This window comes from Stigmatopora argus, chromosome 12, assembly GCF_051989625.1.
Source record: "Stigmatopora argus isolate UIUO_Sarg chromosome 12, RoL_Sarg_1.0, whole genome shotgun sequence".
Taxonomy (NCBI): Eukaryota; Metazoa; Chordata; class Actinopteri; order Syngnathiformes; family Syngnathidae; genus Stigmatopora; species Stigmatopora argus.
Window position 1 is genome coordinate 7951182 of NC_135398.1, and position 23853 is coordinate 7975034.

Sequence of the window (23853 nt, forward strand, 5' to 3'; positions counted from 1 at the left end):
TGTTCTGTCCTGCAGATGGCAGCATAATGTTTGGCCCACAAATAGAAATAGAGCTGTTATTTGAATAAGTTGGCTTCGAAACACCCCAATGTCGTATATTTTTCCTCTTATTTGGAATGTTAAGTCGTCGATATAGATGGACTTGCGACGAAGCAAACCCAAGAATCATTTCCTCGACCGTCTCGTGTGGGCGTGCGTGCGCGTGCACATGTCCCTGGGGACACGCCGGCGCGCGCGCCCCCGTCTTCACTTTTTGAGTCTTGTCTTGTTCTAGCCAACTTTCTCCCTCGCTCCCGGCAGGCCGGTCAGGACGGGACGGGACTGGGACGAAACGGGACGGCACTTGGCTGGCTTGCGTTCTTGCCTCGTGGCGGGGTGGCCAGAGGCCCGTTGACCCCTCCGAACAACAACAACGACCCCCGAGGACGGGAAACATGAGGCGGAGTCGCCCGGACTTGGGGGAGTCCTCGGCGGCTAGCGGCGAGCTAAGCTAAGCTAACGTTACTCCAGCTCGAGTCGTCGTTTGGCGCGCTTCTCGAGCCAAAAGTTTCAAAGTTGTCAACATGGACGAAGTGGACTCGTTGGACGGCGGAGCGGCGGAACCGAACCCGGAGCCCCTCTTGGCGGTGGCCGGCGCGTGTCAGCAACAGGGATGGATGCGCGTTCACGGTAAGAACGACCGTGACGTCAAACACACACAGCCGGACACGGCTTCGGCAACGGTGGGGCAAACCGGACCGAGCGGTTGCCACGGTAACCGCTTATACTAACCAAATCCCTGCTAAAGTATAACTGTGCCATAAGAGTTTACATTTCAGTTCTTAACACTCACTTTTCAACATCCTTGTTAAAAAAGAGCACAAAAATTCAGTTGCAAAAATGTAATTGAATAAAATTTCCTTAAAAAAAAAGCAAAACAAAAAACATCTAGCTAAAATTCAGCCTAAAAAATGTCGGCTGCAAAAGATGCAAGCACAAAATAACAGCCACAGAAATTCAACTCCATAAAAATTGAGTCACAATTTTTTGCCGAAAACAATGTTGTAGGCATTTTGTAGGCAGTTTTTAAATAATACAAATATTGTTGCAAAAATTCGGTCAGACCAAATTGCTGTAAAAATACGTGCATCTTAAATTTAATCACAAAAATTCTGCGAAAAAAATAATAATTTACCAAAAAATAAAAATATCAAATTCAGTTGAAAGAATTCATCCACAAAAAAATATTACAAAAATGAAGTAAAAAACAAATAATTCATGAAGAACCAATAACAAATGAGAAGTAAAATTTCACTTTAAAACCAAAAAACGAAGAAAAAAAACCTAACTGCAAAAGAGCTGCAATCTTTTTTTCCATTGAAACCAAAACAATATTGGCATTTTTTCACTTTGTATTTTAAATAATGAACAAAAGGTGTTTTTTTAATGAACTATTTATTTAAAACGTAAACAAAAGAATATTTACTGTACTGTACTTTTAAAATATTTTTTAATTACTTCCAGATTTTAATTTTCATTTAAGACTGTACTTAAAAAAGAAACATTTTAATAATTGAATGGTAAATAAATCTACCGTCACGTCTTTATCTGCCAGTGACGGCATTAGGCGTCCAATCCACTTGGACCCACTTGCTCAGTAACCCAAACATCCAAATACACGCCCCACCCCTTGCGCAATGTCCCATTTAGACACATGAGCTCACCCTTCGGGACTCCGGCGCCACTCCCGCATTCTCGCCACCGAGGTCACCGGCGGGCCGCCGTCCGTTTGCCGACCTTCGGTACTCGCCGAACCGAACCATTGACGGCGATAGACGTCCAACTCGTTCTGCAGTCTATCGCCGTGGATGGCGGCAACGGGTTGATGTCAACCCGACGGACAATGGAGTCCGACGGCGACGGGAAGCTCGACGGGAAGTGGCTTCCCAAACAGGAAAAAGAAAATAATTTGGCCGTCAACATCTGAAAATAGCTCACCGGAGCCATTGGGATTTCCACGGAATGTTGTTCAAGCAAAATCAAGCTATCTAAATGCATTTCAATGAATGATCCGTTAACTCATTGACTGCCATTGACGGTAATAGACGTCCAATCCAAGTGAGAAGCGTGGCAGCCAATGAACAAAGGTAGACATTTATCGCTGCATTTAGACTTGTTGCAATGCACTTTATGGCCATCAGAATTTTGTGCTTAATTGCTGGATTTTGGAATTCCACATACCAAATTAGTACGAGTAATCGGCCTTAAGATGTCCTCGTACTTAGCCAATTAAATTTCCAAACCACTAGTCACACATGAGCTAGATATCTTTACACATGAGCAAAAATATGTACTCAACACTGCTGCTTCTGTTTACGTTGGCAAGGTTCAAAAATGTGTGTGGGTGTAAATGGGGACAAGCTGTCATAATTAAAATGGCCCACGTCCCGATAAAAGATTGGACTATTCTCAAAGCCTCACGACGACTCATTGAGGATCAAGTCTGGAGGCGTCACGCCCGTGTTTAGCCGTCGCCGAGGAAACGGGACTCGCCGGCCGCGCGCGACGCCGCTTCTGTTTGCACACGCGTGTGCTCGGGAGTTCGTCGTTGAATCGGAACGCTTTCCACGCGTTAACTAAACACCTGAGCTGGTGTCGATCTTCCAACATTTCAGTACAAGCACAGCTGAGGGATGCATGTCAACAAGTGTTGAACATTCCCCCGCGGGCGTCCAGTTTCGACTTTCCAGCTGCTTAACTCCTCCACTGCCATCGACGGGGATACATGTCCAATTGTGTAGCGCTTGAAAACGGAATTAAACTTTAGTGTAGATGTGCAATCCATTCAAAATGGGAGGGGGCGCCTTTCAGTGACATTAAAAAAAGGTGCTTAAACTCAATTCTAGAAGATTTAAACAAGTTTATCACTGGTAGAAGTCTAAAACAAACAATCATTTGCTGCCAACCCTCCCATTTCAAATGAATTGGACATCTATTGCCTTGAATGACAGGCAACAGGTTACATTTTTGAAAATTATAATAATTATTTAAATGAGTGTATCACCAGTAAACATCTAAAATCAACTTTTAATTGCTTCAATTGGACGTCTATCCGCGCAGAAAGAGTTCCAAAAATACAAAGATATTTTGAGTCGCTGGCAAGATGTTGGACGGGGTCCAAATCCCACAAAAACAAAAGCCTTGAAAACTGGTTTTCAATCTTGTCCCAGACAAAAAAAACAAAATATTGCGTCACCGAAACCTCCGAAGCCCTTGCGGTTATTATTTTTTTAATCTTTCCGCACCTGACGTGCAGTATTTCTACTCAGGGGGCAAAGGTCACACTCGATAAGGAAGCAAAGTTGGACTCCTCAACATTCCGCTTTTGGAGGTCTTTGACCTTCTCATTTTTGTTTTATTTTAAACAGATTTATGACCCCAAGTCAAGTGCTATAAAAATAAGCCTCTTTTAAACAAAATAAAAATAAAACAGTGTTTTTCCAGTTTGGTTTTATTTAAATTAGAAAACCCAAAAATATATATTTATATAAATATAAAAAAACATCATCATGGCATATGCACCTTACACCCCTTTTTAAAAATATGTAAATAAAAGATAAGTGCAAAAATAAATATTTTTTTCTAAATAAAAACATTTTTGTCCGCCATTCCTCCAAAATCAAATCAAACCAATCGAACATCTATTGACACCGATTGCACTGATTTGCAAGTACTAATCCTCTTGGTTTGGTGTGTTTCAGAGGTCAAGGGTCCCGCAGCCCATCATTTTTCTTGTGGCCAGAGTCCATGTTTGGACCCGGGCACGTGGGAAAAGAAGTTTTGCGTTTTGACGGACAGCCAGCTGCTGCTCTTCGGCGACCCCCAACAGGTGAGCGCCGCCGCATGGGCGTACGGAACGTCCCCCCTAAACTTGGACCCCGCGCCCAGAATCGACGGGAGACTACGGAGAACTCGCCGAACGGCGCCCGCAACCTCCGCCGGACCGTCAGCGTCCCCTCGGAGGGTCACTTCCGGGACTATCCACCAGACGGCGCCTTCATGTTGGGTAAAGTCAATTTAGGGTTAACCATGTTTCTACTCGCTACCTCAACATGTTTTGCACCTAATCGTAATCCTAATCTTAGCGTACTACTCCACCATTTATCCTTCTTTGGAATTGATGAATATTGACGACCCGCCCCCTCCCACCAACATGACCTCTCCCCTCAACACGTACGACTCGTACGGTGTTTGTAAGGTTTTTGGGGGGTTTGTAAGGGGAATCATAATCATTTATAAGGGCAGTTATCGGCAGAGGTTGACAGGTATGACATAGTGCTTCTTATCCTTGGCCCCGCCCACTAAGATTCTAAACGGCCTTTGACTCAGGTTCCACCTTTTTACCTGGGAAGTGCACTTTGCACTTTGACGCCACTTTTTATCGTAACCAATCCTCATTTCTGGCGCCTCAAGTGCACCCTCAAGAGGACGGCGATGTCATCGCGGTTCCCTCTGCTTAGTCACGTCGTGACCTCATTTCCCGTTTCGGCTTACAACCAAAACCTCCCGTCTACCCGGGGGTCAAAGTCGCAGCGAGATGCTCAAGGCCACGCGTATCCCAGGAAGACGGGAAGTAAGAGAGGGCGGGCGAGCGATCGTCGATCGAAAATGCGCCGAGAGACAGACAGAGCGAGAGAGACGGCGAGGAAGTCGTCTTCTAAACTTAGCGCAAAAGTGGAGCATCTTCCCGAGTCTCCATGGCCTGCTTGTTCCGGAACTTCCTTCTTCTTTTTACTCCAAATTCGCGTACGCCAAGCGCGACGGCCACGATGACGGCGTAGCTCACGTTGTTAACGCCAATCTTCTCACCCGCAGAATCGCCGTCCAATCCATCACCCAGGAGGCGGAGCATCCCGGGTCTGGCCAATTCGGACAAGGGCGTCGTCGCGGAAGCGCCCTCTTCTTCGCCTTTCCGAGTGCCCGTGAGTTTCTCCGCTTTAAAAGTCATCGTAGTCATTTTTTTGATTTGCGACAACACATATCGTGTTTCTGCGTTTCAGGGCTTTTTCAGCAAGCGGCTAAAAGGTTCCATCAAGAGGTCCAAAAGTCAAAGCAAATTGGACCGCAACAGCAGCTTCAGACTTGCGCTTTTAAGAACCGCCGACGCCGATAGGTGCGCTCCGTTTATTTCTCACGCCTATTTGTGTTTGCGCCGCATCAGAGTGACGACTGTAGCGCGATCGGTCGCCTTGCGGGTTGCACAAAATTAGCCAGGACCGCCTCCGGTTGCGAGAACAGGTCTATTTCCACGCAAAAATGTCGATAGAAAGTATTGGATGTCCTTAATGCCTCGCATCGCCGCCCGTGTTTTGTGTCTCAGACTCCCTCAGCTGAAGGAGTCCACGTCCCGCGAGTCTCTGACGAGTCCCGGCGGCGCTCCGGAAGCGCTGGAGCTCGACGGGGTCGACGCCGTCACGGTCCGGCCTCTGCATGCCAGCGTTCTGGGTCGGGACTTTTGTTTTGAGGTGAGCCGGCGGAGGGAGCTTAAAGGCACTACGACATGGTGACCCTGTTAAAAAATACAAAAATGACCTCATTTCATAAAAAAAAAAACAATTTGGCAGTCCAATTTGGCCAATTTTCAAAATGTCACTGATTCTGGTTGTGATGTCACAATGTGTGGATGTTTAGCTGTCTAGTGTTGCACTAGCCAGCGTTGATAGCATGCTAGCAGCTCATTATGCAAATGACATCACGTGTTTGGAGATTTTTTAGTGGGTGGAGCAGTTAAAAAAAGTGACTAATTAGGATCCAATTTCATTAATAAGCCTTTGTTGTCACTTTCTCGGAGGGATTTGTGTCCGAATGATGGTCTGGTAAAGTCGCGTGCTGTAGTGTTTGATAGCAACTTGGAAGTTATCTGGCTCTCGCTCACACGCCCTTTTTTGTCCGCCTCCCGTCAGGTGACCTCCTCGGGCGCCACCAGGTGCTTCAGCTGCTCCTCGGCGTCGGAGCGGGACAAGTGGATGGAGAACCTGAGGAGGAGCGCGCAGCCTGACAAGGTTTTTTTTTTTTGCAAATATCAAAATAGTTTTATTTTATTGAACATTCATTCATTTATTGACCGCCTTATTTTACGTAACTAAATGCAACAAGCGTCCAATCCACTTCAATACACAATGAATCCTACAGTAAATGACCTCAAATATTTCTCCGCTTGCCTCTGGAGGACAATCGCCGCAGGACGGAAAATCTGCTGAGACTGTGGATCATCGAGGCCAAAGACTTGCCCCCCAAGAAGAAGTACTTCTGCGAGCTGTGCCTGGACGACGTCCTGTACGCGCGCACCGGCGCCAAGACCCGGCGGGAGCGCGACGGCCCCTTCTGGGGCGAGTACTTGGCCCTGGCCGATCTCCCCGCCGCCCGCAGCCTCACCGTGCACGTCTACCGAGACGCCGACAAAAAGAAAAAGGAGAAAAACAACTACGTGGGACTGGTCAACGTCCCCGTGGCCACCGTGACGGGACGACACTTTGTGGAGAAGTGGTAGGCATGCTTAAACAAATTCCTACTTGAAGTCACTGACTACTATTAACGCTTTTTACATGGAGCACATAGTAACTTTGCTTTAAACACACACACACACACACACACACAGAAACACTTAATGCTGTCTTAACTGCTTTAATGTGTTTTTTTTAACCCTTTAGAGGGGAGTAATTATTTCTAAAAAACCTTAACCTCATAAAGACCTGGCGTTAAATATTTTTTATGAATAAAATAGCTTCATATAATGAAAATGTTATTAAAAAATGCTACAATCTGGTTGTAACCCCAAGAACAGTTAAAGAAAATCATAGTTTGTAACTGCTATTGACCTCAATCCTCATCCATTTCATTTAAACTGGAAGGATGTAATTATTGGGAATTAAATTCAAGTATATGTTCAAAAAAAAAATCATCCCAGCCAATTACTCAATTTGTGTCTAAACTTATATTAATTACAGTTCGGAAAAACTCCCACTAGTTCTAAAACCTTATTTCGACAGCAATGTTATTCAAATTCTCCAACATCCACACGACTGGCCGTCCATCAGCATCCAGACTTAACGTCCTCGGACCCGTTTCCCAGGTACCCGTTGAGCACCCCGGCCGGCGCCAAGGCCAAAGGGGGCGGCCCGTCCCTGCGCCTGAAGCTGCGTTTTCAGAGCGTGGCCGTGCTGCCCATGGAGCGCTACAAAGAGTTCGCCGAGTACGTCACCGCCTCTTACGGGACGCTTTGCTCCGCCCTGGAGCCCGTCATCAGCGTCAAGAACAAGGAGGACATGGCGGCTGCCCTGATGCGCATCCTGCACGCCACCGGGAGGGCCAAGGTGAGACCCCCGTCGGCCCCGTCCAGCTTGTGGAGATAACTGAAATGATCCCGCAGGATTTCCTGAGCGACGCCGTGATGTCGGAGGTGGAGCGCTGCGGCGAGCACGACGTGCTGATTTTCCGGGAGAACACGCTGGCCACCAAATCCATCGAGGAGTACCTCAAACTGGTCGGGCACCAGTATCTCCACGAGGCGCTGGGTGAGAAGTTGACGCCTTGGTCCATTTCCATCTTTTTTGAACTGCGTTTGTGGGGGTTTCGTCTCGCAATGAAGCCCCAAAGCTTCCAATCATTCTCGAGACGAAAAGAAAAATTGTTGGGGAGGCTTCCATTGCCCATCGCTAGCTAAAAGGTAAGGCAAACATTGTGCGCAGGCGAGTTCATCAAAGCCTTGTACGAGTCGGACGAGAACTGCGAGGTGGACCCCGGCCGTTGCGCCGGCGCCGAGCTGGCCGAAAATCAGAGCAACTTGAAGATGTGCTGCGAGTTGGCTTTCTGCAAGATTATCAACTCCCACTGGTACGGGTACAAGCTCCTATTTACAAAAGTCAGAAAAAGAACAATGTCACTTCTACCACTTTATATCAGATATTGTCACTTAATACTTCCTCAGTCTGCTAATATTACGCCCAAAGTAGTTTTGTGTTGACACAAACCTTCCGTCGCCAAGGTGCAACCAAACTGAATCACCACTTCTTATTGACTTGACCTCAAAAGTAGCACCAACACAACTTTAATCTTGTAATATTACAATGTATGTCAATTCATCGTGCCAAAATGACATCAATTGCGAAAATACATCACATTTTCGGAACTCCTCTCGTAGAAAAAGACAAGTTTTGAAAAATTTGTAAATTCAATCGCCGATTTGTTAGATTGCCCCACCGCACCTGAAAATTTCCCGTCTAACATGGTGACTCGGTGCATTCGCAGCGTCTTCCCCCGCGAGCTGAAGGAGGTGTTTTGGTCATGGAAACGACGCTGCGAGGCGGCCGGTCAGCCTGCGCTCATCGGCCGGCGTCTGATCGGCGCCTCGCTTTTCCTGCGCTTCCTGTGTCCCGCCGTCATGTCGCCGTCGCTCTTCCAGCTGACACGGGAATACCCCGACGAGCGCACGTCCAGGACGCTCACGCTCATCGCCAAGGTCATCCAGAACCTGGCTAACTTCACAAAGTACGCCCGCTGCGCCGGGGGAGGAGGCGCCGCTCTTCCCTCGCTCACCACGCTGGCGCCTGCAGGTTTGGCGAAAAGGAGGAGTATATGGCCTTCATGAACGACTTCCTGGAGCGCGAGGGCGCTGGAATGCGACGCTTTCTGGGTGAAATCTCCGACCCGGAAAGCCCCTCCGGCGCAGCGGGATTCGACGGACACATCGACCTCGGGAGAGAGCTGGCGCTGCTGCACGCGCTTTTGGCGGACGTCGTGGCTCAGCTGGACATGGTACGTGCTTTTAAATTCTGTAGTCGCTTCTTCAAGTTGACAGTGCAATATTCAAAAAGTCATATTTTCAAATGTGACACAGGATTTCATAGAGCTGCACGATAGGGTGAAGTATATCGCCAAAACGTTCTATCGACCCTCAATAGTTAGCCAATTAGCTTCTCCTGTCAACTGTATGTGAGTAATGTATGCCATACATTTGAAAATAGCAACACATAATTGGCACAGAACACCTACAGCACAATTCCTTCCTATGTAAATATTACTCATTCATTATTATTTATATTATCAGCACTATCGGCTGGCCAAAAAATCCGAGGAAAACGGGTCTTGTTATGGCAATAATTTCAATGTTTTGGCAATACACATCATCACATCATTTAGCTCAATTCGATATTTAATTTTCTGAATTAGAACCCAATTGACACTCATGTTTCAGTGCCGTTGACAGGGACGGACGTCCACTCCATTTGCACTGTGAGGGGGCAAATGATTGGTCATTCAATCGCCCCCATGTCGTCCAAACGCATTGGACGTCTGTTGCCGTCAATGCCAGTTAGCTAAAATAAATAAAAATGAGCAGCCTTTACGAATCCTGGGTCACTCGATGCCGTAACATGTGCATGCAGACATGTTTGGCTACATATGTTTGCATGCGTGTGTTTGTGGACGTGATGTCTGTCGTGTTTTGCTGTGGGTGCATGTCCACTTGGAACGATGCCGAGCGGTCGCTTGTCTTTACGATCGGCTCTCGACGTCCGTCGTAGAAATTGTCGCTTGCCTGACTTATGTCACATGACCATGCTGAGCATGCATGTTAGTTTCTCTTTCATTTTGCTTTCATTCATTTTCCTTTCTGTTGTCTCCCCGTCCCCTTTTGCATCTCACTCCCTGTCCGGACGATTGGGCCCCGCCTCCTCCTCCTTCCGCTCGCCCGTCGCCTCGCCCGCATTCTGCCGCCCGCCAGCGTGAAAATTCCTTCCTGCAGGCCACGCGTGCCAAGCTGGGCGCCTTGCCGAGGATTCTGGGGGATATTTCGCGCGAGCTGGCGGGCCCCGATGCTCGGCCACGTCGCCCCGCCGACGACATCGGCGCCAGCTTGTCTTCCGGTCTGCACAGAATTTTTGACGAACCGGCCGACAGCAGGTAAGCGGTCCATTGACAAAACGAAATCAGTAGACGTAAAACGCGCTTAAAAGAGTGCGTAAAATTTTAATAGAGTAAATCGAATAACCCGATTCGAAAAAAAGCTTTGAACTCAATTATTCTGCTTCGATGATTCGTATAATTCGAGCGGCGCTGGGATTATACGATGCCCTCTTGTGGCTGCAATGAGTATGACAACTCCTCTCACGGCAGGTTTTGTTTGAACTAATATGGGTTTGTTTATGCATTCCTAATTTACTTTTGAGATCTATTTACCATTTGTATCACTTGAACAATTTGTTTTGTCTTATTGAAAGAAAAAAAATCAGTAAGGAGCGAAATGGACTCTTGCTTGTTTGCCTTTTTTTGTCCCAGTGTGTCGTGTCCTGACGTGAATTCATCAACGACTTCGGCGGTCACCCAAGGGGCGTACGCCCCGCCGCCCTGCCGACCTCCCTCCGTCGGTGCGCCAGCGTGCGGACGAAGCGTCTCCCTGGCGGACCTTCAGGACACCGACCAAAACCCGCAGACAGATTCCCGGGCACCTGCGTTACCGCCATTCGGAGATGCACTGCCTCAGAGCGCCCCGCAGGTACGTCGTCCAGTCAACTGATTGGGTGATGGATCACCGACCTTCCCGTTTTTCCTCAGGTACGTCGCCCTCTGGCCGCACCCGTCGAGCGTCCAAGCGGCCCGCTGCCACTCTCCTTCCGCAATCCTGCCTATCGGCCGGGCAACCCCGCCTCTCCGGCAAATAGCTCCGCACCCTCGCCTCAGGACTCGGGCACCGGCAGCTCCCGTGGGAGCCGGCGAGGGGGCCTGGGCGGGAGTCCGGAACGGCCAGCCGCCGCGGTGGCCGCGCCCTGCCGGGGTGCCGCCGCGGGCACCGCCAACATCATCAAGGTGGAGCAGCAGAGTCGCCTCGCCAGCTCGGATAGCGCGCCGACCGACGGCCGGCCCTCTCCTGACGGGGCGGCGCCTTCTGCCGGCACACAGCGGGTGAGCGGGGTGTGCAATCATTAAGAAGTTACAGTGACCCCAAAAATGCCCCCGAATCAATAGAAAATCATCTATCCTCAACCCTCCGTTTACAGGCGTCACCGTGCACCATGTCACCCGTTGAGCGAACGGCCGCCTGGGTGCTCGGCAACGGCCAATATCACCAGGACAGACGGCGAGGGGAGCCCACGCACGCCGAGGGCAGCGGCCCAGAAAATGGAGGGCATTCGGAAAAGGTAAACGCCCAGTTTGGCGGGGAAACTTTGCCGTTGAGGCCGTAGATGTCCAAATATTACGAGATTTCCAAACACGGCGTGCTTGCCGGCAGCACGAGGCCGAGGTGTGGCACCTACGGGATCTCCTGCGCGCCTCCTGCCGCCGCCTGGAGGAGTACGAGCGCCGGCTGCGGGCGCAGGAAGTCTCCATCGGCAACATGCGCACCGACTACACGGCGCGACTGGACGCCAGCGAGGAGAGGCGGCGGCGCGAGCGCCAGCACAAGCAGCAACAGATTGACGACATCCTCTGCAGGCTGCTGGTGGTGGAGGAGGAGCTAAAACGCGACCACGCTGAAATGCAGGCGGTGATTGAAAGCAAACAGGAGATCATCAACGCTCAGGTACGCCACTTATAAATCATTGCCGTGTCATACGGAGGGAAAAAACGGAAGCTGGCGGAAATCTTAGTGATCAATGGCCATGATCTGTGTGGCATTTTTTTGGCTGCTGTGACCTTTGACCTTTGGGGTTAGTCACCCCTCAATGTTTAGGATTTTGTTGTCGGTTTGTGAAGGGTGGTGAATTTTATTTTTAAACCGCCTGCCCACTTCTTGTCCACTCAAAATGTTTGAAATGTCACTCCTTGGCTGCCATTGACAGCAATAGGCGTCCAATCTATTTGGAATGGGAGGTCTGAAAGCTATTGAATGATGTCTCAGTAAATACTGCACAATGTATTTTTTAAATGTTTTCTATTGATATTTTATTTTTAAAAAGGTAACACTAAATATTCACCAAATATAACATACTCATTTAACATGTGCAAGCTCATCCTAATTTAAATGCGTTGGACGACCACCGCTGTCAATGTGAATGTTTTCTTTGGCCTCCGGTAACTTTTGACTCCGTGTGTCCAATCAGGAGCAGCGCATCGCGTCTCTGGATGCAACAAACGCCCGATTATTGGCGGCGCTGACGCAGGTTAAGGAGCGCTACAGCGTGGCGCCGCACCCTCGAAACCCCGCCAAGCTGTCCATTACCGAGAACGGAGAATTCAAAAACAGCGGCTCCTGATAGGCCAGGAGAGGAGTAGGGGCGGGGCCGAGGCCCACCTTCACTGTATGGGTGTTGACGTTCGCGAAACCCAACTTTTGTAACTTTTCTAATGTTTGATGTGTCTTTTATTTTGAAAGCGGCAACGTTTTTATCTGCGCCTTTCACATTTTATTTATTTTTCCGCTTACTGTTCGAGCTACTGAAGTGTGCAAGTTGAGGCCGTTGCGTCATCTCTAGTAAAAAGTGACGCTAAAGAATGTAACGCTATTCTCTCTTGTTAGGGCACACCTTGGCTGCCATTGACGGCGCTAGACGTCCAATCCATTTCGACCGAGAGGGAGCAAACGAACGCCCACTCCCACTCAAAATGGATTGGACGTTTACCACCGCCAATGACACTACAAGATGAATATTCACAGCCAGTCCTCCCATGTTCAAGGAATTGGACCACTATACATGTCAATGGCAGCCAATAAATTAAAGAATATTATTAAAAAAAACTTCAGAACATTATTGCAAGCCATGAGCAGAGTGTATTTATTTTGTGTGTTATTACGATTCATTTTTTTACTATATTTACTCATGAAAATATGAATCAAAATATGGTCACGGAATATAATTTAGACCTAGTGCTCTGCAGACTGTATGGAAATAGCCAAAACGTTCGGTCCATGTATGCAATCAAGTGTCCATGTTGGCTAACTAGCTAGCTAATGAGCTATCTCCATTCAATAGTTCGTTTGCTAATTAGCCCATTGCCTTTCTCAAACTCCGCCTCTTAAACGGATATGTAGTATCTGGAGAACTAGTGACTGGAGCATGTCCGACGAACTCGGGTTAAAATGACCTCTTTTCTTCTCAAAGTCGTAAAAAAGTGGATTGAAGTAGATTTTAAAGGCGCGGATTACATTGTCACACCCGGCGAAATGTCTCCAACGTAAACAAGCATACAGACTTCTTCTAAGGTAAGAATAAGCTAACGCCAGATGCTAACTAGCATGTCGTTTTTCCTAAAATGCTTTAGTAGAGGCAATAACGCCAGATGCTAACTAGCAAGATGTTGTTCCTAATATGCTTTAGTAGAGGCAATAACGTTCAGAAAAATGGATATCAAAGTTGGAGTCACCGTTATGGAATATTATGTCATAATGAGATGTCATGGGTGTAATGTCAGTATACCTGTTTCCATTAGCTAAACTTTATTCAATTCTCTTACATTAAAGCTATGCTTCCTTTTTTAAGTAAGCATGGCGTCTTAATAAGTGCCTCTAACTTAAGTTCGTATTTTTCATGTAACGTTTTGTGAACGGACATTATAGCATCCCAACCCCTTTGGTTTAAGAAACCTTGCATGTTAGCCTGCTATATATTTTTATTTTTTGCAAATTTAACCCTTGCTGCATTATCTAAATCGCTTTGCCTCAATTTTGATTTACTTAAAACACTGGTCTACTGCCGGGTCACCTATCTTGTCGGTTTAGCAAGCTAACAAGGTGAGCTTTTCCACCCATAAAACAATTGAAAATAGAAACACATAATCCACACAACCATATTTTTTCTACTATCAATATTCATTTATTGACTGTCATTGGCAGCAATGGGCGTCCAATTTATCTAAACTGAGAGGACTGGCTAGGAACACATGTTTTTAGTGCCATTGCTGGCGCACGAGGTCCAATTCATTTTGACTAGGAGGGGCGAACCATCGAATGCAGTCAAAATGAATAGGACGTCTAGCACCGTCAATGGCAATGAGTTAAAATAATGATAGCCTAATATACAGCACTTAAAAATGATGGCAGATTTGAAATCGGTGACCAATAACTGTTTAGGATAAGTAAAAAAAAAAAAAAATCAAGAGTCCGTGCCAACGCTCAGTGGACGCTCAGCATATTTCTGATGTGTTTGGGCGTGGCCTCGTCGTTCAAGTGCTTGGTGGTGTACCTGCGGGAGGAGGCGGGGTCAGAGTTTAGCGCGCCGACCCACGGCGACCGTCGCGAGTCCCCACCTGAGCGCGTCAAGAAGACCTTCCACGCTGCTCGCCGGCTGCTCTCGAAGCACCCTGATGCATCCTTTCATCTGCCGGACGGCGACCCAAAAATAATCAGCGCTCGGCTTCACTTTGCGCCTTCGGCGACCTTACGTCAATGTTGGAGGTCTTGACGAAGGCGCCCGCCGGGTGCACGTGGTCGTAAAGGATGATGACGCCGACCATCACGCGAAGACAAAGCGACAAAGTCTCCTCGTTGCTGAAGCGACTTCGGTACTCCCTGCGGAGGAAGTGTGGGGGGCGGGGTCAAATTTGGCAATCAATCGGCGAGCGATCGACGTCTGATGCGTTTTGGACTCACGGCGTTTCCAGCATGACTTTGCAGACGCTGGCCATCGTACTCAGGCAGTCGGTGGTGTTCTCGATGGGAATGTCGGGATTCTGCAAAGGGCAAAATACTTTCGTTTTTTTTTTTAAATGGAGCATAAGTGTTTTTTTTGTTTTTTGTTTAGTTTTCAAAAATTGTAAACGTATGAGACTATTTCGTTTTTGTCTTTGACTTAGCTTTTTTGAGTTAAAACCAAATAAAATTATTACACTCTGGGTTGTTCGTGTGGCCTTGTGATTGCTAATTGAGTCCACCTGTCGTTTTCCCACCCGGTGTATCGCCTGCTTTCTCCCTTCACATGCGTAACAAAAATTTAAATTCAAAAATAAAAAGAAAAGGATAATATTATTAGTACTTTTTCAAAAGTAGTTAAGAGATTTTTTTAGTGTTTTTTTTCCTTTTGCTTTTTTGATTGGAAATTTTAATATGGAAAAAAGGACAATAGTTATAAAATTAAAACATTGAAAGTAAATAAAACTGAATTTACTGTTGTTTTCCTTGTTTTTTGTTTGAAATTAATTTCATTAAGAAATAAGGATAAAATATGTTTAAATATTAAATATTTTAAAGTAAAGAATGTTCATGCTTGATTTCTTTTCATGCTTATGTAAAATTAAATACAAAAAAAAACAATAGAAGAATAGAAATGTTTTTCTTTGATATTTTTTTAAATATATTTTTTATTTTGAAAGGTAAAGACTTACTGTTTTCCCCTTTTTCCTTCACTTTTTATAACTAAAACTGTTTTTCACCATCGAAATAGTTGACGTTGAATTTGATCAATCCTACTTGCGTGCGTACTCACATCGGAGACAAACTTGCTGGTGGCGTCGCTCAGCGTCTTCAACATGGGCGTGGCGCTGGCGTAGAACAGAGACATGCGATTGGCCATCTCGTTGGTGACCTCGGCGTCCGCGTCGCCCTGAAAACCATGCGCGCTTCAAATTCGGGCCGCGACCGAGCGAGCACGTCGACGGCGAGCCGGCTCCTCACGCCGATGTTGTTGATACGCATGCGGCTGATGGTGCGCCGGTAGTAGCTGAAGTCGTTCTGGATGGCCGGGATGGTCATCTGAAAAACAACCAAAGCGCAGCGGGAACTTAGAAAGGCGACACGGAGAAGACGGCGAGCACGCCAAGTGGACCTTGAGCTCGTCGAAGCGCAGCGTGAAGTGAAGGATGAGCGCCAACTGGCGGGCCAGCGCCTGCTTCTTCTCCAGATGCTGAGTCGCCGGCGCTTCGGGGTCCGTCAGCGCGCCCAGCAGCCACCGCAGACCCTTTTCTAATCGGACGGCCATAACTCGTTGGCGGTGGCAGAACGGAAAAACAATCTTCACCTCACCGAGCTTGTGCGAAAACTGGTAGAAGCGTTTGAGTTTGGCCACCAGCGGGAGAACGGCGGCCCACGCCCTCTCCTGAACGCCCTCGGAGGCGGGGCTCTGGATGGCCAGCCGGATCTCCTCCCCGGCGCCGGCGTAGGCCTGCAGCTGCTCCAGGACCAGGCGAGCCTCCTTCAGGACCTCGTCCACCTTCTCCCAAAGCTCCTTCTCCGAGCGCGACGCCTCGGCGCCTGCCAAAGGCGTTAGGCCGCCGCCTCGCACTTTGTTTTACGCGCCGACGGCCGGATCGCCTTACTCTCAAAGTCCAGGAAGAAGTTTCCCGCGTTGTTGTCGATGTCCCGGCTCAGAACCTTGATCAAGTTGCCCATGGTGACTCCTGCAAAACTGGACAAAATAAGGTGTTCGATTTAGCCAGGGTTACGGGATAGTGTCTTTAAAAAAATATAAATTTATATATATATATAAAATGTTGATGGAGCTCAAATTGCCAAACGCTTCCAAAATGCACAGCTAACAATTGGACAATGGATCTTCTTGTCTAAATTAAGTGAATTCCAAGCGAAACTTGGCAAATTCTTTTTTTATTTTACTCCAAAACAGACAGTCTATTGCTGTCAATGACAGTGAATTGAGTTAAACATGTAAGCAAGTGGCCTGACCTCAGATCAGTGGGCTTCACTTCCTCTCCTTTAAATTTAGCCCAAACCTCAACACTTCCTCTTTCACTCTTTGCATTCGTCTCACTTCAACGTGTCAATCTCAAGTGTCTTACTTTGGATTGAACACATTTATGATACCATTTTGAAGCCGTTAGAACAGTCGAAAGTCCTTCAATGGAATATTGGAAGTGTTAATACGTCCAATCTATCATCATGGAAGTGGGGGAGGATGAGGCTATGGTCCTTTTTATCACTAGGAGATGTCCAATCCATTTGGAGTGGCAACAAATGAACATTTCCGTCATTTGCTGCCTTCCTACCACTTCAAATGGATTGGACGACTAGGCATGGCATGCAATGAGTTGAGGGCTTTAAACTGTGCATCACTTTTTAAAATCTTTTTTTTATTTTTTTATTTATTAAATTTAGTGACTCACTAGTCATGCACTTTTTCCCCAATTTGCAGTAGTAGGATGATTGGTCCCCACATTATTAGATGTCTATCATCTTGCATGGGTGGCAAGAAGATGAAAGTATGATTTTTCTCATCACTAGTCTACATCCAATCCATTAGAAGGGTGACTATCGACAGCGAATACATTTCGTCCATTGGCTGCCAACCTTCCCACTTCAAAAGAAGGCAAATTTCACCTTAAAATCTGCCTGAAACGCCCATAAAATGATGCAGAAACAGAAATTAAAATCCAAAAGTCTGATCAGCTATGTTAAAAAATATAATAGTAATATTAGAGCAGGTAATGCTTGAAGTGTGTGTGTTTTTGCAACCCAAAGTTTTGTTGTCGAGTCTCAGCACGAGCGAGCCGACAAGTCTGGACCGGCTAGACCAAAGCAACAACCCACCCGCCCAAAGCATAGCATAGCAGAGTACAGACCCCCTCCCCGTAGAGACCGCTCCCAAGTCCCCCCCGCCGCAGTGCTCACCTTTTGCCCGGAGGCCGAGAGATGGACGCGGGGCTCGTGGGTTCGGCGTTGGCTCTCTCGCGGGTCCAGGTGATCCTACATGCCGGAAGTGGGCAACTCAACGCGCCGTTCACTATAAAAGGAAACGTTTCCTGCAGCGGTGGCCAATGGGCGAGCGTCTACGGAGCGTCACCGCCACGTTCAAAACACACTGAAGCATTTCTCTAAACGCGCAGTCCGAAACTGTCACCGCAGCAAACCACCAAAAGAACAGAGTGCACTTCATCTTTTTCAAGTTCAAACAGCTGCCAAGGAGGGGGTTGGCTTATTTGCTGCCATCTGGCGGACGAAGAAAAAATGACATGAACAGCACTCGTTTTTCAACCTGACTTTAGCATCATTTCCCAACCGAGGGATGGGAGAATATTCATAAAATTATTTTTTTTATATTAAATCATGTATTGTATTCCTACAAGACTATTTCAATAAAAAAAGTTCTCATATTAAGAGATTCAAGTGGTTTTGTTGCTTGTTTTACATCACGCCAACCAGAAGTGGTTTGTTTTCACAGGCTTGACTTTTGTTGACGTAAACACAAAACTACTTTAGATGTAATTTTCGTAAATTGAAGTCCTATTGGGAGAAAGGTCTGTAAATTGTTATTAGATCATTTATTTTTATGTTACATTAACTGGTTGTTCGGGGTCTGCAAACTATGAATGCAAAACTGCTTTTTTACTGCTTCTTTTCTGAGTGAGTAAAAGGGAAGAATTAAATATTGAAATACTTTTTGGGTGGAATTTGATACCCCTTGATAAAACTTTAATGAGAATGACTTGATGTTGTTAATACGTATCGACCAGGCTGCTGTGGTTTTCAAAATGAATGTTTGAAGTGGGCGGGGCTAACAACACACCATCTGAAAGAACCTATATTTTTTGTGTACATAGTCCTTACCAGTCAACCTCACGCTATCGATGATGGTCAATTTGTAGTTCACAAACAAGGTCTGGCACTGACACTAAATTTGTTGTTTTTTCATATTTTATTATTTTTAAATGTTTTAAAATATTACATGTGACCTTGAATGTGAAGTCATTGTTTTCGTGGCTGGGTCTGCCCCTCTTTAACTCTGTTGACTGCTATTGTCACTGAATAAAGTTAAGCCTCTTTAAATGGATTTATGACTAGACTAGACTCCATTTGAAGTGGAAGGGTGGCAGTGAGTTTTTATTTAATGCCAACCATCCACTTCAAATGGATTGGAAGTCTTCTAGTCATAAACCCATTTAAAGAGGCTTAACTTTATTCAGTGTAACTCACTGACAGCCATAGACATTCATTTGTTCTCACCTTCTCCGGGTGGATTGGATGTCCATAGTGATGAATAATACTAAATAAATAAATATTTCATTCATGCCTAAATCTATTCAGTTTAGGTGTTAGTTTTTTTTGGCTTTTGTTCTGTGCCTTAAATAACACCCCCAAAAGAAAACCTACTTTTTCTCCTCACTGCCAATCTTTTCTTGTTGTTTTAAAGTATCACATGACCTCCATCTTCTCTTCAGAAGCAAAGATGTTATTAATAGCGGCTGCGGCGTGGAAGGGAGGGGGACCTCCATTTTGGAAAAATGAGGGAAATAGATGAGAGCATATTCATGAGGGTGGCTGAGTGATTCTGGGGCGGAGGGGAGTGGCTGGGAGAAGAACCAAGATGGTGACTGGCTGTCACTAGCCGCCCCTCCACACCTCCCGGCTAGCCAATGGTGAGCTTCGCTGCCGTTTGAATGATGTTTGGGGGGGGGGACCCAAATGTCTTTGATGGTGGTGGGGATATCATAGTCACTCATTTGCAGCCAGGATATATTTATGCTGCCTTCAGAGCGGCTACGTTTTCTTGTGGTGGCGCAATGGGTTCCCATCCGACGTCAATATAATGGCGCGCCAAGGGGAGTTGGCGCCAGGTTGAGAAGATGGGTCGGGCGCGTGTTTTGTCGCACGATGCATGCCACCAAATTATGTTCAGACGACAGGGCTAAAAGTTGAAATCTGTCTACCCAATTTGCGATTCACATAATATTTGGACTATTCTCGTAGTTGATTGTCTATTAATCGTGGCAACCTTAATTTATTTAGTGTAATTATCTCTATATACGACATCAATCTCCATTTGCTATTCATTCTGGCATTAGCAAATGACAGGTTACTCTTTCACAAGTACAAGATTGTACTTTAGTACAGGAGTCCAATCGCGTACTTATCTCGCGAGTGCTTTATCTCTTTCATATTTTTGTTCAGAAAAGTTTGTATTACGGAGTAGAAAAAGGACTCTACAGGTAAACCTGCCCAGACCGGCTCATTCATCATCGTCTCTCAGTCACCGACACGTGTGTCGTCTTTTTACTTGTGTGTCCTTTTGGTGTCCTTCCTGCATCCTCGCAGCAGCCCGTAAGCCCCGCCCCCACTTCCTGCTGCAGCGCCGACCTTTTTTTTTACACCTTTGATCCCTCGGAAGCCGTGACCCCGCCCCCTAAATAGTCCCTCCCACTGTGTACGATGTGGAAACAAGGCCAGATTAGCAGCGTTCATCTGATCGTCTCCATGGTGATAGTGACGTCACGTTGGCTAAGAAAAAACGGTCGATGCCGTGTTAATTGGCGACCAGCAGAGGGCGACTTGTCGCTTTCAAGATTAACTCGTTGACTGCTCTTGGTGCCAACAGATGATTAATCCAGTTCAACTGGGAATGGATTGGACGTTTATTGCCGTCATCAATGGTACGGAAAATGAATCACCAGAAAAAAAGGTGATTTTATATATTAATGAATAAAATATCTGAATAAACGACAAGGCACAATGTATTAAAAAAGTAATTTCCACTTGTTAAATCACATTAACAGTGCAGGTGAGTATTTTTTAATATTCAAAAATACATGATTCCTTTTCATCTGTATTTTTAAGATAAAAAATCGCAACAGTAAATACTGCTTGACTTCCGTATCAGACAATCATTCAATTCTTTTAGTGGCACTGAAAGAATTAAAGAAGAAAACAAAACTAGAATTTAATTAACATTTCTATTCACCGTAACAAATTAAAAAGACAAATAAAAGAAATAAATGATACAAAATAAAGAAAAAAAAGATTTAAATCACACTTTTTTTGTATTTAATTATCCAAATGACAAACTATATAAATTATATATATATAATTTTTGTAATCCTGCGAGCAATTATTTAGGGGGATTTCATTTTTTTAATGACAGCCATAGATGTCCAAACCCTTTCATATTCGACATTCCCTCCCTGTTCAAATAAATTAGACGCCCTTGGTATGTGAACGTGTACATATGTGAATTTGCAACTGTATTGCACGTGTGCGTACATGTCGTTTATATTTTGCGGGAAGAAGAAGTGAGGACGGTTGTGCGCGACTGCGCACTTCCTGTCATGGTTCTTCTTCCTCATTCTTCACTTGAGGCACACACCTCCAAATTGTTTTCTTCAACTTTAGCTTTAGCAGACTAGCAAGCATCTGTTGTGTGGCCTTGTGAGCTCCCTTTTCTCGGAAACCTTCAAAAGTGTTGTGTGGTTTGTTCTCAGACGACCTCTGATGACAAGTCTCACGCAAACAATGTCCTAGTACTACAAAGTGTGGTCCAGAAAGACACCAAATAGGAAAAAGAGGTGGAAATATGTAAAACGTCACAACAAAAACCACATGACAAACACGCCTGTGCTGCTCTACTGTATGTGTGCGGGTGTGTTTGTCTAAAAATAGAATTTGGTGAAGTAGGGTTCCTCCCTGCTGGAACTTGGAAAGTTTCTCTTTCAACCTTACAAGGAATTGGAAGAGAGGAGGAGGCTAACATAATACATGGCAAGAAATGCTAGTGAACATGCTAAGCAGTTGCTAACAGTGATGCTAATGCAGATTAGCAGTGCTAAAGGCAAGGCCAACACGTTTTCGCCAGCTGCGACTATGTTCACAAGGAAACAACTAAAAATGTCAAACACGAAAGTTATATTTGCGCAAACTTTAGTTTTTTGTTTTTGTGTTTTGTAGCATGGTTTGGTAACATGTGGATAGTCTTGTAACACCCACAGTTTAGTAATATATGGGTACAATATAGTAAACTGTATGTGCAGTTTAGTCATCTGTAGCCACAATATAGTAATCGGTGGTTACTGATTTGTATAGTTTTATTCGGGTTAGTAATCTGCACCCACATGTACAGATTAGTAAACTTTTAAATTCAGTCTCCTAATCTACATCCACGGTTTGTTCATACGTGGGTACAGAGTAGGGTGACAAAAAAATATATATTGGAAAAGTGAATCCGCTCCAATGATTGTGGAATCCAGTGGACATTTTCCACATTACCCACGGCCGCCATTTCACGACGTGTGCATGTACGTGTGTGGCCGAACAAAAGCTGCAGTGTCTTTGTGTGTGTCGTGCACACCCACACACAATCGCATTAACTTGACACATAGGAACATTTCTTTATTGACTTTTCATTTTCATAAATCAACTTGGAAACTCGTGCAAGTGCTTCTGAGTTTGAGGGAATACTTTTTTTACTTGTTGCAATTGGGAAATTATGATTTAATCTTTAACAAAAAAAACCATTTGCGTACCCTGTGCCAATTTAGTGGCTTGTCGTGTCATATTTTGCTCATAGAATTACATTTTACTGCAATGCTGAATATTTGACCTGGATGAGACGCGCGCTAGTGTGTCGCCATCCAGTGGCTGCACGTGGTATCACTTGTTTTTCCAATTCCGGCTTTTTATAAATTTGCAGTCATTTAGGTTTTCAAAAACTCAACATTTACTCAAGAGATTCATTGGTCATGAGGTAATGTTTATCTAATAAAAAAAAGTGCGATTATTAACCCCAATTCAAATTATGACTGGAAAAACTGCTCATGTTTCAGTGCCATCATTCGTTCATTCACTTCACCTTCCCGTCCCAATTGTTTGGACGCCTGCCGCCGTCAATGGCAGCTAATGAGTTCATAACGTTTTTTTTTTCTCTTCTCCCCAGACACGTCTGGAACGCCACCACTAGAGGGCCTCACGGGGAAAGATTGCTTTCAAAAATGAAGAGTCCAAATGAGGTCGGCGAACTCAATTACAACACGCTGCCACCAGGGGGAGACAGTCTTCAACCTCAGTGGAAAAGATAAAAAGTAAACCCTCGCTTTTTCCCGGCTCACTTAAGGCTGTCCCATTGTTCTTTTTTGTAAATCTTGAAGTAAAGACATTCAGTGCGGTAATGGGTAAAAAAAAATCGTAGATGGGTTTACTCATTAGCTGCCATTGACACAGACAGAAGTCGAATCCATTTTTCCCCCCACGAGGGTACTGAAACCTGATCGTTCGGCGTGTAGTCGCCAAGGTTGTGTTGAAAGGAATAAACGTACCTGAGGGAGACCTTCCCCCAGTTGTCTCACACACACACTAACCCCAAAGGACTTGTAAAGACAACACCGACTCCCATTGTCATGCGTGTTCTTCTCATGCTAACGTTACCAGCAAAGCATCACACATGTACTCCTCGTTTGCGCATTTCACTTGGTGTGAATTTTTGTCTGGGTGTGTCTGTGGGGGGGTGTCAAAAGGTCCTGAAATTGTGAAAACTCACCAACATGTTTTATTTGTTGATGTTCCACAGAATTTTTAGAACTTGTAGAAACTTCACCGGTAAAGATGAAGGAAGGGACTGTTGAGCAGGCACCGCAAGTAACCCCGGGGGTGTCGGAACAAGTCTCGACAATGCCACTCTTCCACTTTTTGAAGAGGAAGATGAGGAGGAACAAGGAGACGCTCTGAGGAACAATCGCAAAGAGCAGGGAGGTTAAATTCATTTGACCTCGTGACATCCCATGTGGGCCAGATAAGGTAAATTGCCCGCCGCCATTGACAGCGCTAGACGTTTAATTCACTTTGACTGGAAGGGGGTAAAATGGCACTGAAATATTAGCAATCACAGCTGGTCCTCCCCATTATTGTGATTAAAAGCCAAGAGATTCATTTGGGATAAAGTCCTGTACATTTTGGGTACTCACTAAGTGTCACTGACGGCGCTGGACGTCCAATCCCTTTTGACTAGAAGGGAGAAGTCACAAGAAGTGGGCAAGAATAAATAGAAATGGGAATGGAGATGTTCTGAACAATAGGAACAGATTGGGAGATCCTAGATCCTACTGGAGAACAAAGGAGGAACAAGAGGGGGCTTTGGGTGACAATGGGGACAAACAGGTTTGGGGTGGAGGGGTAGCATCCAAGACCATGATGAGGTGTTGAGAAGAAGTGTTGAAAGGAGAGAATAAGAATCA

The 23853-nt window shown here is 45.7% G+C and overlaps 2 protein-coding genes across 6 annotated transcripts; one reads left to right on the forward strand and one right to left on the reverse strand.

Annotated features, from left to right (window-relative positions):
• The first annotated feature begins 222 nt into the window (after positions 1–222).
• On the forward strand, positions 223–12725 carry rasal2 (RAS protein activator like 2). Of its 4 annotated transcripts, none has more exons than XM_077614523.1 (19): positions 223–669; positions 3741–3868; positions 3928–4045; positions 4855–4961; positions 5040–5152; positions 5360–5504; positions 5943–6041; positions 6209–6525; positions 7112–7352; positions 7409–7553; positions 7728–7872; positions 8287–8526; positions 8592–8793; positions 9761–9939; positions 10315–10531; positions 10717–10938; positions 11034–11174; positions 11267–11557; positions 12078–12725. In XM_077614523.1, exons 1-19 carry the CDS (start codon positions 564–566, stop codon positions 12228–12230), a joined length of 3309 nt encoding a protein of 1102 aa, XP_077470649.1. In that variant the 5' UTR covers positions 223–563; the 3' UTR covers positions 12231–12725. The 4 variants fall into 4 exon arrangements, with proteins under 4 accessions (XP_077470649.1, XP_077470648.1, XP_077470647.1 ...); XM_077614522.1 differs by having other exon boundaries at positions 224–669; positions 9782–9939; positions 10591–10938; XM_077614521.1 differs by having other exon boundaries at positions 229–669; positions 10591–10938.
• On the reverse strand, positions 11903–17815 carry LOC144085356 (CYFIP-related Rac1 interactor B-like). 2 transcript variants are annotated; one of them, XM_077614526.1, is made up of 10 exons: positions 17531–17813; positions 16225–16313; positions 15932–16159; positions 15735–15871; positions 15584–15661; positions 15396–15512; positions 14564–14643; positions 14356–14482; positions 14221–14291; positions 11903–14156 (listed from the first exon to the last, which is right to left on the reverse strand). In XM_077614526.1, the coding sequence occupies exons 2-10, from the start codon at positions 16295–16297 to the stop codon at positions 14087–14089; spliced, it is 981 nt and encodes a 326-aa protein (XP_077470652.1). In that variant the 5' UTR covers positions 16298–16313; positions 17531–17813; the 3' UTR covers positions 11903–14086. The 2 variants fall into 2 exon arrangements, with proteins under 2 accessions (XP_077470652.1, XP_077470651.1); XM_077614525.1 differs by having other exon boundaries at positions 15735–16159; positions 17531–17815.
• Positions 17816–23853: the final 6038 nt, after the last annotated feature.

Bases quoted from the DNA above. Each gene is read 5' to 3' on its own strand.
- rasal2 (XM_077614521.1), top strand. From the start codon at position 564: ATGGACGAAGTGGACTCGTTGGACGGCGGAGCGGCGGAACCGAACCCG. The intron at 4,962-5,039 runs GTGAGTTTCTCC...TCTGCGTTTCAG, and splicing joins CTTCGCCTTTCCGAGTGCCC to GGCTTTTTCAGCAAGCGGCT. The intron at 7,353-7,408 runs GTGAGACCCCCG...ATGATCCCGCAG, and splicing joins ACGCCACCGGGAGGGCCAAG to GATTTCCTGAGCGACGCCGT.
- LOC144085356 (XM_077614525.1), bottom strand. From the start codon at position 16,297: ATGGGCAACTTGATCAAGGTTCTGAGCCGGGACATCGACAACAACGCG. The intron at 16,160-16,224 runs GTAAGGCGATCC...CGCCTTTGGCAG, and splicing joins CTTCTTCCTGGACTTTGAGA to GCGCCGAGGCGTCGCGCTCG. The intron at 14,483-14,563 runs GTGAGTCCAAAA...CTTCCTCCGCAG, and splicing joins AAAGTCATGCTGGAAACGCC to GGAGTACCGAAGTCGCTTCA.